The sequence below is a fragment of the Nilaparvata lugens genome, chromosome 2 (genome assembly GCF_014356525.2).
Source record: "Nilaparvata lugens isolate BPH chromosome 2, ASM1435652v1, whole genome shotgun sequence".
Lineage (NCBI taxonomy): Eukaryota > Metazoa > Arthropoda > Insecta > Hemiptera > Delphacidae > Nilaparvata > Nilaparvata lugens.
The window spans coordinates 51,647,982-51,665,904 of NC_052505.1; the positions used below are offsets into that span (position 1 = coordinate 51,647,982).

At 36.4% G+C, this 17,923-nt stretch overlaps 2 protein-coding genes across 4 annotated transcripts in view; one reads left to right on the top strand and one right to left on the bottom strand.

Moving 5' to 3' along the window:
* Positions 1-268: 268 nt before the first annotated feature.
* On the top strand, positions 269-3,196 carry LOC120349636. The gene is made up of 2 exons (XM_039420113.1): positions 269-1,812; positions 2,982-3,196. The coding sequence occupies exons 1-2, from the start codon at positions 315-317 to the stop codon at positions 3,194-3,196; spliced, it is 1,713 nt and encodes a 570-aa protein (XP_039276047.1). The 5' UTR covers positions 269-314.
* Positions 3,197-9,769: 6,573 nt separating this feature from the next.
* LOC111049499 (protransforming growth factor alpha-like) overlaps positions 9,770-17,923 on the bottom strand; it is a 121,915-nt gene continuing 113,761 nt past the window's right edge. For all 3 annotated transcript variants that reach the window (XM_039421466.1, XM_039421465.1, XM_022335578.2), the window contains 2 exons: positions 16,288-16,375; positions 9,770-12,536 (listed from right to left, as the gene is read on the bottom strand). In XM_039421466.1, the coding sequence (XP_039277400.1) occupies positions 12,435-12,536; positions 16,288-16,375 (190 nt within the window). In that variant the 3' untranslated portion in view covers positions 9,770-12,434. The remainder of the gene's footprint in view (positions 12,537-16,287; positions 16,376-17,923) is intronic.

Here is a 17,923-nt window from a genome sequence, read left to right on the forward strand (position 1 = left end):
AGTTCAATTACTGATCAGTCAGTCAGTTCAATTACTGATCAGTCACTGTTCAGTCACTGTTCAATTACTGTTCAGTCACTGTTCAATTACTGATCAGTCACTGTTCAGTCACTGTTCAATTACTGATCAGTCACTGTTCAGTCACTGTTCAATTACTGATCAGTCACTGTTCAGTCACTGTTTAACTGTTCAGTCACTGTTCAGTCACTGTTCAGTCACTGTTTAGTCAGTGGCACTCGGCTCTTGGTATGGGTCCAAAATACTTCAAACCTCTAGCTGAGCCACTAGTCAACCTAGTCGAAACTCTCCAACAGATGCCAGTTCAACAACCACAACTACCTCCATCAAGAGCATCCAAGAAGCATCCCAGGTATCTGAAGCCTAGAATAAAAATGCACTCCAGGCATGTGAAGGGTAGGCAGAGACAATCCAAGCCAGAGTTGCCATCATCAGAACATCATCCTTTCTCAGCAGCATCAACACACCACACATATCCTACTCCACCAACAACACCATTTGTTAAACATGCCACATATACAAGGCGTGGACTTACTGGTGCAAGTAAAGCAAAACATAAGCTCCAACTCTCCAGCATTGATGAAGAGTCACCAACATTTGAATCATATGGAACTGGAGAAGTTTCAAGTCCAATGGCAGGCACCTCAGGAGTTAGACGGCAACTATGGAAAGCAGGAAAGCAGGCATTTGAAGGGGATGAGGGTGAGGAGTATAATATGAGTAGAGGATATGATGATAGCAGTGATGAGGAGCTGTCTGGAGATGGACAGGATGATGATAAGAATGTTGAACAATTATTGAATGAAAGTCATGGTACAACAGTTCAGAATATCCTTGATCAAACTGATCTAGCTGGAAAACAGGTAGCTGATTACATTAGAGGATCATTGAGCAAGGACAATGACAATTTTGATGACACTTTTGGGCCAAGAGTGAGAGACAATGCTTACTACCTGGGCAATAAGTATTTAACTTTTGGAGAGAATGGTGATGAAATTGTGCTGACTGACCCTGTAGATCAGGAAGAAAAGACCTTCACAGCTACATTGGGACTTTGTGAGTTGATTTTCAAGAAGAATCCAAATCGTGCATTAGTTGAATCCGCTGACAGACAGGCTTATGGAGAAATATTGAACTGGACCAGTGTGCACAGACAGAACAATGATCCAAGAGGTGAGATTGTTAACTACAACAAAGCCAAGTATAAGAATACAATCAAACGCCTTTTGGATGATAGCAGAGATGGTGGTCAAAGACATTCCAAGAGACAAGTGACTGGGAGAGGATCTATTGCTCCAAGGCATGATTTTCGTAAGGAGAAAAGTCAGAAGATCTATAGAGGAAGAGGTGTTCTGTCAGCTATCAAGGGAGCTGCTGGTACAATAGTTAATAAGGCAATCAACATTCTACCAGTTGAACTTCATATCCCTGGCTATCAATACTGTGGACCAGGAACAAAACTTCAGAAGCGATTAGCACAAGGTGATCCAGGAATCAACAAACTTGATCAGGCTTGCAAGGAGCATGATATTGCCTATTCCAAGAGTGGTGATACAGCAAGCAGAGCAGTAGCAGACAGCATCTTGGCAGAGAGAGCCTGGGACAGAGTGAGATCTGAAGATGCAGGGGTGTTGGAAAAAGCTGCAGCACTAGCAGTCACCAACATCATGAAGGCTAAGGCAAAATTTGGGGGAGGTATGAAAAGATCACTGAAGGAAGTCAGCAGGGTGGCTGAGAAGGGGAAGAAACAAAAGATTCAACCATCAAAGAAAAAATCAGTGAAAGGAGGTCGAGGTCTTTACTTGAGACATCAGAAACCAAAGGTTGGTACAGGTCTTTACTTGAGACAGCAGAGATCAAAGGTCGGTAAAGGTCTTTACTTGAGAAAGCAGAGAACAGCAACACCTTAGACACTAGGTAATATATTGAGGTACAATCAAAATCATAATGCTGTACAAATATGGCTATATATTGGATATATAGCAGATTAGATTCATTGTGCTGGAATCATCTGTGGAGAACAGACATTTTGTGGATTAACTATGTATCTGGAACAATAGAGAAGATGGTTCTCCTATTCTCGAAGTGGGGTGACTATGGTGAGACAAATTCACCATCAATCTCCCCATTTGATCTGATAAAAGGATGAGGATCATGTAGAACATGAGGAAGAGGAAACTGATATGGAGGAGAACAATGAGGTAGAGGTGGAAGAGGAAGAGGATGAGGAGGAGGAGGAAGAGAAAGAGGAGGTGGAGGATGATGTAGTGGTGAGAAATACTACTACACCTATACTTTTGACTCGAAGGAGCATCAATTACCTGAAGGGAAGAGGTTGTGAGGTGATTCAACAACAATGACAGGGTATTGTCTCTATCTGAAACAGTGTTCCAGAGGTATCACTGAATATCATCCGAAGACTATCAGACATCAACATAGAGGACTTGCCAAGGACTAGTGCTGGAAAAGGAGTCTACTACCTGGGACATCACCTGCTTGACATGGACCAAGGAGAAACATCATGGATACATCACTTTTCTGCACACTCAATATGATAAACAACTTGGATTTTGGAACAAAGATATACCTGCTTGTAGTAAACTTTTCAATGAAATGGATGTTGAATTGATCAATAAAGAGCTAATTGTATTCCAAACTGTTTACTTATTACCTACCATCTCCTTAGATATAGTTTAACTATAAGTACATTCTGAGTGCCACTGACTGAACAGTGACTGAACAGTGACTGAACAGTTGAACAGTGACTGATCAGTAATTGAACAGTGACTGAACAGTGACTGATCAGTAATTGAACAGTGACTGAACAGTGACTAAACAGTAACTGAACAGTGACTGAACAGTGACTGATCAGTAATTGAACTGACTGACTGACCACTGAGTGGATGACCCTGCCGACCCACCACAGACATGCTGAACACTGGTGAGCATGGTCCATGTGACAGGAGGAGCTAGGGTCATTGAGAATGCCCATGCTAAATGTCCTAACATGGAGAAGGCGAAGTGGAAGTCACTGAAAATATCCATCTTCAATGCCACCCTGATCCAGAGCAGCACAGCCATGCTGATCCAGAGCCGCCCATGGACATCCCAATCCAGCATGTCCACCATGGACACATTAATCTGGTGTGATAGAGGTCTCCATGACCATGCAGAGTGACAGGTCCTGCATGACCATCCCGAGCCAGAGTCCCCTATATATTAAGGCCACTGGCAAATTGAAGCCATCCTGGCCTCAGCCGGCGGGACGATTGCCAGCCGCAGCGGGTCAACTGTTGGTGGCGGGATGGCAGCCGTCGGTGGGGCGACCGGTGGTAGTGGGGCGACCGGCAGTGGTGGCCAGATGACTGGCGGCAGTGTGGGGCGACCGGCGGCGGCCAGACGACCGGCGGTGGGGTGACTGGCAGTGGTGGGGCGACCAGTGGCAGCCGGACGACTGGCAGTGGGGTGACTGGCAGTGGTGGGGCGACTGGCGGCGGCTGGACGACCGGCGGCGGGGTGACTGGCAGTGGTGGGGCCTACAACCTACAACCTCCAACTTGGGAAGCTGACTTGCTAACCACTACACCATAGAGGATTTATGTTTAAAGACTTAAATTATATAGAATATGATACTTCTTCATACTAATGATAACGAAGAATTGAGAAGTGAGTCATGATGGGGTGGCATTGTCATAGACCTGTTGACAAGGAAGGTTATCCCCACCACCACCACCACTTTTCTCTGTTTGGTATAAGACGGCTTGTCAGCACTGAGAGGTATTCCGTCAACTGCGACATTTTGTCAAACAGGGAGCTATGTCTGCGGGATGCAGTGATTGAGCTTGAGGAGGAGGAACTACATAATCATGGTATTATCTCGTTGACAGACATTTTCAACGATGCGGGACATTTGAGTTCAGAGTTTAGGGTCCAGAGTCCAGAAGTCCAGAGTTCAGAGCCCCGAGTCCAGAGTCCAGAAGTCCAGAGTTCAGAGCCTGAATCCAGAGTTTAGAGCCCCGAGTTCAGAGCCCCAAGTTCAGAGTTCAGAGCCCCGAGTTCAGAGCCCTGAGTTCAGAGTTCAGAGCCCCGAGTTCAGAGTTCAGAGCCCCAAGTTCAGAGTTCAGAGCCCCAAGTTCAGAGTTCAGAGCCCTGAGTTCATTTTTTTTAATTTTTTTTTAATTTAATTTTTTTTTTTTTTTGACTTGGATGACCTTGAGGTTAGGTTTGGTTGACTTGGGTGACCTTGAGGTTAGGTTTTGTCAACTTGGGTGACCTTGAGGTTAGGTTTGGTCAACTTGGGTGACCTTGAGGTGAAGGGGGACTCTGGCACACTTGTGTGCCAGAGTCCTCCTTTTGTTACTACTAGCTCCTTTCAGAATGGCTTTCTGGACGATAAAGAGTGGCTGAAGTACCGTCTTGCAAGCACCACCCCATGCAACTATACCAAACTCCAAAAGGGACTGGACATATGCAAAGTATGCCATTCTAATCTCTCTCTTATCCAGTACATCGCTCATCATTCTAATGCATATATATATTCTCTAAGTATTTTTTTATGTATTCAATGTGAGCAGACCACCTCACCCTATGGTCGAAAAAACGCCCAAATACTTGTAGGAAGTGACCATTTCATGGTCATGGAAAACTCGATTACAGTTCAGCGATGTTGGCCAAGCAGGAGGAGTTGATAAAGAATTAGCAGAAAATCATTGAATCATTACAGGCTGAAAATGGGACACTCAGGAAGAGGTTAAGTGTTGTGACAATGAAGCTGGAAGATTTAGAGCAGTATGGACGTCGTAATACTGTGAGCTTCACGGTATTCCTTCGGCTCCTGACGAAGATATAATTGGACTGGTGGTGAAAACATGTGAAGCCGTCGGCATGCATGTTACAGCTGATGCGATCGACGCCTGTCACCGGCTGCCAGTGAGGGGACCACGCAAAGCGACGCCACCCATCATTGCCAAATTTGTGAGGCGTACTGACACGCATGCAATATTACAGGGTTAGAAAGTGGTAAAGGGTCTTTCTACAAGACATATTGGACTGCAAGGTGAGCAATGACAAATTTATATAAATCTATCATTAACTGCTCAACGTAGAAAGTGCTTTGCTGAAGCTAGGAATCTCCAGAGACAATTTCAATACAAGTATGTTTGGGTGGATAAATCCGGTTCAATAAAAATCAGAGTAGTACCTGATGGACGTATTTTTTCTATTAATTCAGAAGAGGACCTCAAAGCTGTACCTATCACTGCTCAATGCTAGATTATTCTTACTGTGGTTGTTTCTCTCAAAATTTGTATTCACTTAATTTCTTACTTCATACTGATAAATGTTTGTTATTTTTTGCTCTTCTCTCTCTTTCTCAAACCACCATCATTGGTGACGGTTACTTTTATTACAATTGTTTATTTACTGTTGAAGCTTAAAATACAGTGTGAGATTACTTTTATTATTCAATCTTACTCATTTTAGAGTGATCTTATTTTAGATTAATGTTTGGATTCTTAATTTTTCTCACGGAATTTCATTATTCATTTTTTATTCTGAATTACTTTTTATAGCTATATCTAGGTTTGTTTTTTTTTCACATTGAGCTATGTATTTATTGTATTGAGCTATGATTTGTTTTGTTACATATTTTATATAAAGGGATATGATTAATGAGTTGGGTTAAATGTTTCTCTCTCAAGTGGAATCTCATTATATTGTTATATTATTATCTCTATCAGTACTCTTTTTTTTCTCAATACAATAAAGGATGCATAGAAAACATATTGTTGCTGAATGAGGTACGGTATCATAATAAACTTTATAATCCACCGGATGTGTTATCGGAAATGTGTAGATTCTTAATTCTTTTCCTTCGCTTTTTATTTGAGTAAATTTAATTATTTATTTTTTAAAATTACTTTTTATAGTTTTATCAATATTTCTGTTTTTTTACATAATCAGCTTTGATCATTTTGTACCGTGCCAGATTTTATTTATAGGGATGTGATTAATGAGTTGTGTTTTTTCTCTCTCGAGTAAAATCTATCTATATTGTTATTTGGATTATTACACTTTTTTTCAATACGAATAAGGATGTATAGAAAACATATTTTTGCTAAATGAGATTTTATATAGGCCTACTATGCTTATATGAGTATATTTCACTTTCTGAATAATCAACTCTCAAATACTTTTCTGTTTGATATTCCTTCTATCTTATGAGTTAGTTGTACAAAATTATTGTTATAGAAATGTACCATATTCCGATATTCTTATCGGCAGATAAGCTGCCGGTTGGATTGGAAGTAGTAAATCTTTCGTTTTCTGTGAATAGATAGAATCATGTTTTTCAAGTTAAATTTAACTTACATCCACGAACAATCAAAGAGTTTTTCAAATGTATGTTTTATTTTCTATCTAATATAATTTTTGCGGCTGAGGATGGCTGTAATAATATCATACTTATATATTTATATTTCATTTTTATCTTAGTCTTTTTCTGGGGTATCAATACCCATTTATTTATTTTTATTTATCCTATGTCATGCATTTCTTGTTTGTCTGTGTACTACCAGAATGTCAGGGGACTTCGTACAAAGACCTTAAATCTTTATGAATCTCTTTTGATTGCTAATTATGATTTGATAGTTTTGACTGAGACCTGGCTGCATAGCGGCATAGTCAGTTGTGAAATTCTTGATGATTGCTACACTGTCTATCGGAGTGATAGGGGAGGGTGTGATGGTCGTCAGAGGGGAGGTGGAGTGCTAATTGCAGTGAGAAAATCATTGCAGTCTGAGCTTTGTAGTGAGCTTTGCGAGAATAATAGAAATTGTTTTGATTCAGTAGGAATTAAACTGAAATTGAACTCAACGTTTTATCATATATCAGCTGTTTATTTGCCACCATCTACAACATCAAATAGTTTTCTTACTTACTGTGACTATATTTAATCTCTTAACGGATTACTTAGTAGTAATTTAATGATAATTGGAGATTTTAATTTGCCTGAAATTATCTCTAATACTCATAATCTGTTTTCTGGATCAACTAAAGCAAAAATCCTTAATAGCTTCATGTCATTTTATGATTTAATATCTTATAATTCTGTGCAAAATGAGCTTGATAGAACTTTGGATATTGTGTTGAGTAATTTCCCAGTTAAAGTTATGAAAAGCGATGATCCACTTCTCCCTGAAGATGTTCACCATCCTGCGTTGTGTGTGGAAGCCTCATACTCAGTGATGACGTCAGAGCTCGACTCTAACCGATCACCCGAGTTTAGTTATGACTTTTGCAAGGGGGACTTTCTCGGCCTCTATTGTGGTCTCCGTGACTGCAGTTGGGACTCTGTTTTGAGTTGTGATGATGTTGACTCTGCAGTTAATAGGTTTTATGAAATACTTGACCATAATTTTGAAAAATTTATTCCAAGGAGGAAAATGAAATTTCCAAATAATAAGTATCCTCCTTAGTTTACTTCTGATATTATATCTGATTTGAAAATTAAAAATAAATGCTCAAGAAAGAGAAGAACTTCACCTTATCACGATGATCTATTTAAATCATTAAAAGCATCTCTAAAAAATAGAATTGCATTGTCTTATCAGGCGTACCTCAATAGAATTCAGAATAGCTTGCAATATGACGTAAAAAACTTCTGGAAATATGTTAATTCGAAAAGGAAAACTTCTTTTGTAGAGTCGACCATGACACTGGACGGTGAGTCCTACTGTGGGGCTGATATTGTAAATGGGTTTTCCAGGTATTTTCAATCCGTTTATGGGGCTGACGCGCCTGATGCACGGATGGAGTTTCCGGAGATGTCTGGGTGCTCATTTCTAGATGGGGGCGTTGGCATGGTTTCTTGTGATGATATCCTATCTGCCATCAATGGGCTGAGGTCTGGCTGCTCTGAGGGTCCTGATGCAATCCCCACTTATATTGTAAAAGGCTGTGCTGCAGTGCTGCTGAAGCCATTAGAATACATTTCCAATTTAGCTCTAAGGTTGTGTAAATTTCCATCGAAATGGAAAATTGCGAGGGTTACTCCTGTTTTTAAAAGTGGAAATGGAAATAATATAAAAAACTACAGACTTATATCAATCTTAAATTGCTTTTCGAAAGTTTTTGAAAAAATTCTTCATTCCATAATTTATGAACAGAGTAAGAAGATTATATCATCAGAACAGCATGGATTTTTGCCTGGTCGCTCCACTGTATCCAATCTCATGATCTTCAGTAATGAAGTGTCACAGACTTTGGATCATGGGGGGCGTACTGATGTTATCTACACAGACTTATCTAAGGCATTTGATACCATAAATCACAGACTTCTGATTAGAAAACTCGAAGTACTGGGATTCAGTAAAATTTTAGTTCATCTTATTCAGAGTTATCTTGAGGCGAGGATTCAATATGTAAAGATTCATCATTTCAATTCAAAATATTTTCAGTGCCCATCAGGCGTACCTCAAGGCTCTAATCTGGGACCACTCCTCTTTATTTTATCCATTAATGACCTTCCATCTTTTATCAACAGCTCTTCCTGTCTCATGTATGGAGATGATGTAAAGTTGTTTAAAGAAATTAAGGATCTAATTGATTACTACAATTTGCAGAGAGATATTGATCATATGTCCAGATGGTGTGATTCAAATGGGTTAAAAATTAATATAGATAAATGCAAATTCATGAGTCTCACCTGGCAATCAGTTCCTCATAATAATATATATTCTATAAGTGGTATCCCTTTGGAAAGGGTGGAATTGTTCAAGGACCTGGGGGTGGTATTTAGCTATGACCTCTCTTTCAACTCTGATACAGGCTATTATTAAGTATTTTTGGTTGAGATGAATTTATCAATAGCTCTATCACTGAATCGAGTAGGCCTATGTCTATCAAGCTGGAAAGTATGGATAAATTATTGCATTTGTGGAATAAAGTGTTTTCATTTCAATAAAACTTATATTTAATAAAATACAAAAAATGTCTTTAATCTGGAATTTAGATAGTATTCCATCCAATACAGAATCGATACGGTAACAAAATTTAGAGAACATACATTGATAAGCTAGTAGAAACTACTATGATCTAGGAAGAATCAATCTACATGTTATGACGTCATTAATTATAGCTGTGGGGCCTGAAGTAATAGTAGGTATTGGGCCAGCCCACAAATCTTCTCCCAAAAGGATTACATGTAAACTTTGAAGGACAGTAGGAAAGAGTCCTGAAGTCGGATTATAAATTTGATAAGCCATAAACCTGGTCCTGAACATAACGAACACAGCTAAAAAAAATCATCGAATTCGGTGCACATATAAAAAAGTTATTAAACGTCAAAATTTGAGACTCTATTTTCATTCATATTGATAATTCTATAGTATGATTTTTACTCTAATATTGGCGTATGAAGGAGGCTCCTTTTTCCTTTTATATTATACTTGAAATGCAAAATTTCCAAAAACCTTGTATATACGTCGACGCGCAATTTAAAATGGAACATACCTGTCAAATCTCATGGAAATCTATTACCGCGTTTCGCCGTAAATGCGCAACATTTAAACATTAAGAGAAATGCCAAACCGTCGACTTGAATCTTAGACCTCACTTCGCTCGGTCAATTAATACCTTGATGTTAATTAAGCAGAAAATCATGGGAAAGTAGACAATTGAAATAAATCTAAGTATCTTGCACTACTCCACATTCAGAAAATGAAAGGAAATGGAAAAACATATAAAAACAATATTTTATTAAATATTCAACCTTTATTTAGTTTAGGATTTTCATCTCAGCAGAAATAACATTAAAATTAACAGCATATGTCATACAGTGTATACTCATTTAACACAAAGGTACGGTAAGCAGAGTGTATTATTGATTTTCGATTACATTAACTGATTGTAGAATGTCCTTGTTTTGTTTTTTATTGACTAGTGTACGTGAAAGAAATTACATAGTATCCTATAGGATGATAGTGTACAGTACTCGACTTGAATTTTGTTCCTTTCAAAGGCGTTTGTTACCTGAAGCCTCTTAGTGCTTATATTGTATTTAATGCGAGACCTCTACATATATCCTATCTACAGAAATTTTCTAATGTATTACAAACAGCTGGCATATAAACATTTTGGTATGAATTATTCTATCATTCCTCTTGTTAGACATGCTTCCTTCATAATATAAAGCTTTTCATTGACATCACTTTTTCAACTATTCATTATTGATAAAACTAATCTTCAAATAATGTACAAAAGATATAATTACACTTGTGATAATACTGCAAATTAAATTTCGACTCTACGTAAAAGTAAAACAATATACTTACTAGAATGGCATGTTAAAATATTCACTTTAGAATAAATATATAATATATATATGTTGCGATTTGGTTTAAAACTCTTAAACTGAAACTTGAAAATGGGATAATAGCCTCTTTTCATAAAAGTTGAATTTCTCACATAAGAAATTTAGTATTAATAAGATAAGACATTTGAAGCTAGGTAAAAATACTCATAAATCATTTTAATATGGATATATCATGTCACAAAATACTACAAAGGAATCTTATCATTTCGATAAATGAATCATGATTGTTCAAGTCATTAATTTCTATTTCTTTAGTCAAGAGGAACTAACCATTTAATTTGAAGTCTACAGATGTGAAAAATGTCAATTTTAAATTAGCAAGAAATGAATATAATAATAATAATCAACGGTGCTAATTATTCTGCAACAGTTAAACATAAATGATTAGGTCTAATTACTGATTGAGGGACCCTAAAAATAGCTTTGGTTCTGTCTGATCAGTTTCAATTGAATTATTAGGATGTAATAATACTGAAGCTATAGGAATTGGTGACCCTCAACAAAACTTGCTATTATTACTATATTTACCAACATGGATAACAAAGTCTGGCTAAAATACATACAAGCATAATTTACAAAATATCTTTGGTATGTGACAACAGACTAATTGAAAAAACAGCTCAATGCAAAGGGTCTACATTCCAATATGACTTCCAATATGAAACTTTCAAAATAATTGAAAAAAGCAAGAAAGTGCAAAAATCAAATCAGTTGTACAGATTTAACTAGAGCCCAGATACAATAAAAAGCCTACTAGCTGGGAAGAACAAACAGATTAAATTGTAACGGAATGCTTTGAAAATTTCAAGGTCACCAATAAAAACTCAAAAGGCGATGAAGATGGAGGGAATTGTGAAATGACAATAACAATGCTATTTACAAAAGACATTTTCTTCTAAAAATTTAAATAATAATAGAATAATATTTATATAATATATATATACGGTATATATTATATTATCAATAATAAATTAGGAACCAAGTATTTTAACATATTTACTATACAATTATAACGAATGGACTGGAAAAGAACACTGTATCCTTTTTTAAAGAACAAAAATAATTATATAGAGACTGCACAGTTTGTTCATTACTTTCATACATAAAGAGACCTTTCAACTTTATTATTGAAATCCGATGGAAATGTTTCAACCATAATTAGGTTTCTCAACTTTTATTATATCTACAGATTATTTACAACAATTTTAACTTGATTATTTCGATGATGACAGCTTTATTCGATGATTGGCGATTACTTTATCTAGACACGAAATTATTGATAATGGAGTGATTACAAAATCCTCCAAAAGCATCACATTGTATAGAATTATTTACGACGCTTCAATTTCTAACGATTTCCAGATTCTAACACTTGTGTCATCAGTAAAGGATCAGTTATACTACAGTGATACAATATACAAACCAACAATTAAACATTTTTGGAATGTCAAACCTCAATTTATAGAAACTAAATAATTTTGTTCAATGAGAACTAAACATAACTCTATTATACATACAAATAACACTCTATAATATTTTTGTTTTCAACTAGATTAAGCGTTTAATTTCAGAAACGTTTCAAAATCAGATGTGAATGTAATTTTTTAAATTTATTCAGGTTTTTTACTACAATTCTGGATACCAAAACGAATAAAATGCGACGAATAAAACAAATCCATCTACTGAAAACTATTAATTAGGTCATTACGACTTTAATTTAATTCATTCTGATTACAAAGTTATTTTGCGACATGAAAGTTGATCAAATTGTTTAATAATATGTGTGACACAATGTTGTCGTTAAATGACTGGGTGAGTAAATGGGTGTCAGTTGTTGAATTTGGCTTGTCAGTGTTAGTTGAGTGTGTGTCCAACACCATCAGTCGTTGCTTAGTTGAGTGGCTTAGTATAGTAACCACTGACCACTAGGTGCCACCAGGCATCGTATGCTGCGCTGCGCTGCGCACAATTCACTAGCATACATTTATAACAGTTTCTTTTGAACAGTCACTAAAGTGTTTTTCAGTCAGATGAAGCATGCGTACTAGGGTGGAGCGGCAGGGTGGGGGATAGGTGGTTCCCCCCTCCCTTCCCCTACATGATGGTGCATGTAGAGCGATGTCGTGGCGCACTCTGACGACGATTCCTGAAAACAATTATTACAAATATCAGCATAAAATGTTTTCAGTTTATTGTCAACATACAACTTTATAAATTCCTTATCAACATAAAATTGACATTTTCATGATAAAAAAATTATTTTATAATTTACAAAATCTGTTTCCTCCTTCTATTTCGTAAAGTTTTAGAGGATTGCTGTAGATGGGGAGCCGAGAGTAATTTTGCATCACATTTTTCAAATGAAAACTTAAATTAATTTTATTTCCAAGGACTATGAAGGATTATTGGAAATTCATTGATTTTGGAGCTAAGTCAAGCGATGACATGTCCCTTGATTATTCGCAGCTGATAATTCCCTAATAAGCTTCCACTTTATAGATATTATCAAACTTCTATCGTGAATACTAAACCAAAGTTGTGAAAGCCCAAAAACGAACGCACAAAGCAGCAAGCAGACGTATGCAGACAGACGGAGGAAAAATCCCTGCACGGTCATCGAATGTTGCAACGCAAACAGAGTCCATCTGTCTGTTGCTGTGTGCATTCGCCTTAACACAAATTTGTAGTTCCTATTTAGGTCCAGGCAATGAATGCTCAAAAAAGGGTATAGAGGGAAAAGTTTGGAAGACAATTTTTGACCCCGCAGTTCTGTTTAGGGTAGTGAGGAGGTAACCATATCAAAAGTCCCCACCACTACACCCTGTGCTAAGGGGGTGGGGGTGGTTCAAAGTTACCATTTTTTGGTTTCTCGCATATAACTCGGAAACTATGCATTTTACAGACATTACTATTCTATAAGGAATTAAAGCTTACATAATTTCCTTCAATATTGATCTCACAACTTTTTCTATATCTCTTTCACTTTTCGAAATATCCGCTCTAAAAGATGTGACATTTTTGAAAAAACACATTTTCTTTCAATTTTTTGCTATTATAACTTTTCGAATATCGATGGGAAAAATCCATGCTGATCATGAGGTTATAGAGCAGTGGTCTCCAAACAGTCGATCGCGAGCTACCGGTAGCTCGTGGAGTAGTCTTTGGTAGCTCACAGGAACGCTCGTGCAAAAGAATGTAGTCCAGTTTGAATATATACACTCTCCCAGTCTGAAAAAAATTAATGACGAGAAAAATCCTCCACAGCACCGCAGCAATAACCAAGAATACGTTACAATTCTTTCAGACTGTTTGATCAGTTTAACAGTTTGATCACTTTAACCAACGATTTCAAGATTTCAAAAGCATATCAATTATGGTACAATTCAATTGGTACTCTCTTTTGTAGAGATCTATGCAGAAGATTTTGCAGCTTGTGTTGTAAAACATTTTGGTGGATATCAGGCTTCAGTTGAGATGGAATTTGTGGATTTTCAAAATGATCTGTCTCTCAGATCACTTTCCACAACTGGAAATATTTGGCCTCAAGTCCCCAAAGAAAAATATCCAAATATTATTCAAGTTGCATTGAGGTTATAGCTATGTTCAGCTCTACCTACTTGTGTGAAGCATCTTTTTCAAGTATGGAACAGACTGACTGATGAACAATTGGACAACTGCATCAGAATGGCGGCTACAACGTACACTCCAAACATCAAAAAAATACTTGATTACCAAAAAGAGTTCCACTGCTCTCATTGAAGTGTACATTTCAACTTTTGTTATACTTTTTGCCATGAGATGAGTAGATTTCAACACTAGACATGTATCTTTTTAGGCAATAAAAGTGTGAAAATCTCATTCCGGGTATCGTACATTCTTCAGTGTAATATTCCTTGGTAGCTCACTAGAAGATTTATAAATGCTATTCTAGCTCACAGGCTCATAAGTTTGGCGACCGTTGTTATGGAGCATCAAATTCTCTTCAATTTGATGATTGTATAATTTCACAAGTTTACGCACATCCCCACGACTGTTGCAGCAGCTTCAGTGTTGAGTGTGAGATCTTCAGTTATGCAAAAATAGACCAATTGAAAAGGAATTTGGAGAGAATGTTTTGAACACAATTTTTGACTTTGCAGCTTTGTTGAAACCAGCTAGGGGGTGAACATATCAAAAGTCCCCTTTCCTACCCCTTGTGCTAAAAGGATGACAGTGGTTAAAAATTTGAATTTTTCAATGTTTTGCTTACACGCTCGTATCTGGAGAAAAATTCGTTCAACCTACAAGACTAACTATTCAGAAATGAAGCTTGACAAATTTTCTACAATATTTTTTCTGTGGTGATTTGTGATATCTCCAACAGTTTTCGAGATATACGCTCTTAAAAGTGTAAAATTGTTAAAATAACAGCTTTTAATCCTATTTGTTGATATGTAGAGCTTTGTAGAGCTATGTAGAGCTCACCGTAGATATGTAGAGCTTTGTTTTCTCTTCAATTTGATGCATTATTTCAGTACTTAATGTTTTCCTTCTATTGTTATAGCTGATTCAATGTGGGGGGTGAAATTTTTAACTCTGCAACAAGTGTCAACTTAGCAGTTCCACACCTTCAATAGACGGGCTAGAGATGCGTATTTCGGCTATGTTTACCTCCCAACTAGTCATCGTTAAGCTACAAAGTCAAAAATTGTGTACCAGATGTCCAGACTCAAATTTCATTGTCAAGTGATCAATTGTTACAAAATTGAAATTTCACCCCCCATATTGAATCAGCTATAACAATAGAAGGAAAACATTAAGTACTGAAATAATGCATCAAATTGAAGAGAAAACAAAGCTCTACATATCTACGGTGAGCATTCATTTTTACGATACATCGTTGGAGAGTTGTAGGCCCTGAAACATCAACAAATAGGATTAAAAGCTGTTATTTTAACAATTTTACACATTTAAGAGCGTATATCTCGAAAACTGTTGGAGATATCACAAATCACCACAGAACAAATATTGTAGGAAATTTATCAAGCTTCATTTCTGAATAGTTAGTCATGTCGGTTGAACGCATTTTTCTCAATATATGAGCGTGTAAGCAAAACATTGAAGAATTCAAATTTTTAACTACCCTCATCCCTTTAGCACAAGGGGTAGGAAAGGGGACTTTTGATATGTTCACCCCCTAACTGGTCTCAACAAAGCTGCAAAGTCAAAAATTGTGTTCAAAACATTCTCTCCAAATTCCTTTTCAATTGGTCTATTTTTGCATAACTGAAGATCTCACACTCAACACTGAAGCTGCTGCAACAGTCGTGGGGATGTGCGTAAAATTGTGAAATTATACATCAAATTGAAAAGAATTTGATGCTCTATAACCTCATGATCAGCATGGATTTTTCCCATCGATATTCGAAAAGTTATATGAGCAAAAATAGCAAAAAATTGAAGGAAAATGTGTTTTTTCAAAAATGTCACATCTTTTAGAGCGGATATCTCGAAAAGTGGAAGAGATATAGAAAAAGTTGTGAGATGAATATTGTATGAAATTATGTGAGCTTTAATTTCTTATAGAATAATCATATCTGTAAAATGCATAGTTTTCGAGTTATATGCGAGAAACCAAAAAATAGTACCTTTGAACCACACCCACCCCCTTAGCACAGGGGGTAGGGGTAGGGACTTTTGATTTGTTTACCTCCTCACTACCCTAAACAGAACTGCGGGGTCAAAAATTGTCTTCCAAATTTTTCCCTCTATAACACTTCGTTGACTGGGCTAATTGTGTTCCATAAAAATTTTATACATTTTTCTGAGCAGTAGAATATTGTATTGTGAAGTTATCTAGTAAGTATTGTGAAGTTATGACTCCAGTATTTACATTTTTATAAAAAAATTAGACTTACCGTTGTGACCCTACTTAGAGGTAACGCCGTTGGCCTGGGCCTTGAGAACGGATCCCTCCTCTCCAGGTCACCTCCACCATCCACACAACTGAAACAATCATTATTCATTCAAAATAAACCATGTAAACTATATTAAATCGAACATACTTATGTCACAGCTATTTTACACAACTAGAATTGAATAACAGGGAAATATCTTTCAATTTGGACTTTCTTTTGGATATCTAATCCACACTCTATATCTAATCTAAATTCTTAAAAAAACTAAAGCTCAGTTTTATTTTTGTCGAATCGAAATTTATTGCATTAACTAACAGAACTGCAATATCGGGCTTGGAACCAACACATCTCCAGCTGTTCAGCTGTGCACAGAGATATGTTTGTTCGAAAAAATGTTAAGTTACAGAAGATGTGTGGCGGAGAAGCTTCACAACACAACATCAGTGCATAATCTATAAACTTAATCTGTTACAAAGCAAAGCTGAATAAACTAACGAAGCAGTTCAATGTATCAATATTTTCCTCAAACTATATGATGCAGCAAATACAGATCAAGCTTTCTCCCCATCATTCATCAATTCATCGATATTATCATTTTCTTTCACACAGTCTATACTGTGTAATCACAGTATTGAATTCACTGATATTGTATTACAATTATCTAAATGGAAGAATTTTGCAATCAGAACAGATCTTTCTTAATTTTTATCAATAACAATACTATCAATTCAAAGTATAAATATAATAAAAATATATTTTTAGGTGATAAATACTACAAGTAGGACAAACTTAAAATCTGCTGAAATTTAAGATTCTTCAAATAACATTTGATTTTCAATCAGTGCCGAAAGGGCTGTGTACTGACTAATTCACGATATTATGATACCGACTTTGATTTACTTCATTTAAGAAGCGCAAATAATTATTCTCTTATATTTTGAACCAAGACCTATACTAAAAACAAAACAGGTGCAGGCTAGATATAATTCAAAGCCTCTCAATGATAAATGTTTGTAATACAGTGATTGTAAAAGTGAGTTGAGCATTGCAAATCTAGTTTTGAATGTGAAATACCTTGATTTAATGATTGGTGAAACGTGTATTCAATCAATCAATTAATCTTTTATCGTCAAGGAACATAAAAATGTTACAAACAACGTTATTCTCTACAATAGCTTATACAAAGACCCACAGTACAATTAGTAACAGTAAGAATGATACAATATAATAATAGCAGACACTTAGACGCCCAACACAATTAACAATACATCACAGTTAGCTTTGGTCAAACAAAAAACTCCCTCACAGAATACAGGCACCTTTCTATTAGCAAATCTCTCTATAGTGAGTCTTGAATTGTGAAACGTTCATCGTTAGAACGTCCACATCAAGTTCATTGAATAGCTTTACCGACATGTATTTCCAATTTTTTTGAGAGCTTGTATATTAATTTCTCTCAATTCTAACATTAAGACTGCTTTTTGTGGGGTAACTATGGATATCACCATTTACTCTAAAATTACTCAGGTGCTTTTTAACATATAAACAACATGAAAACACATAAAGTAAAGGCAGAATCAATAACCTTAATCAACGGAATAGCGCTCTACATGAAGCTTGCGGTGGTTCATTACAG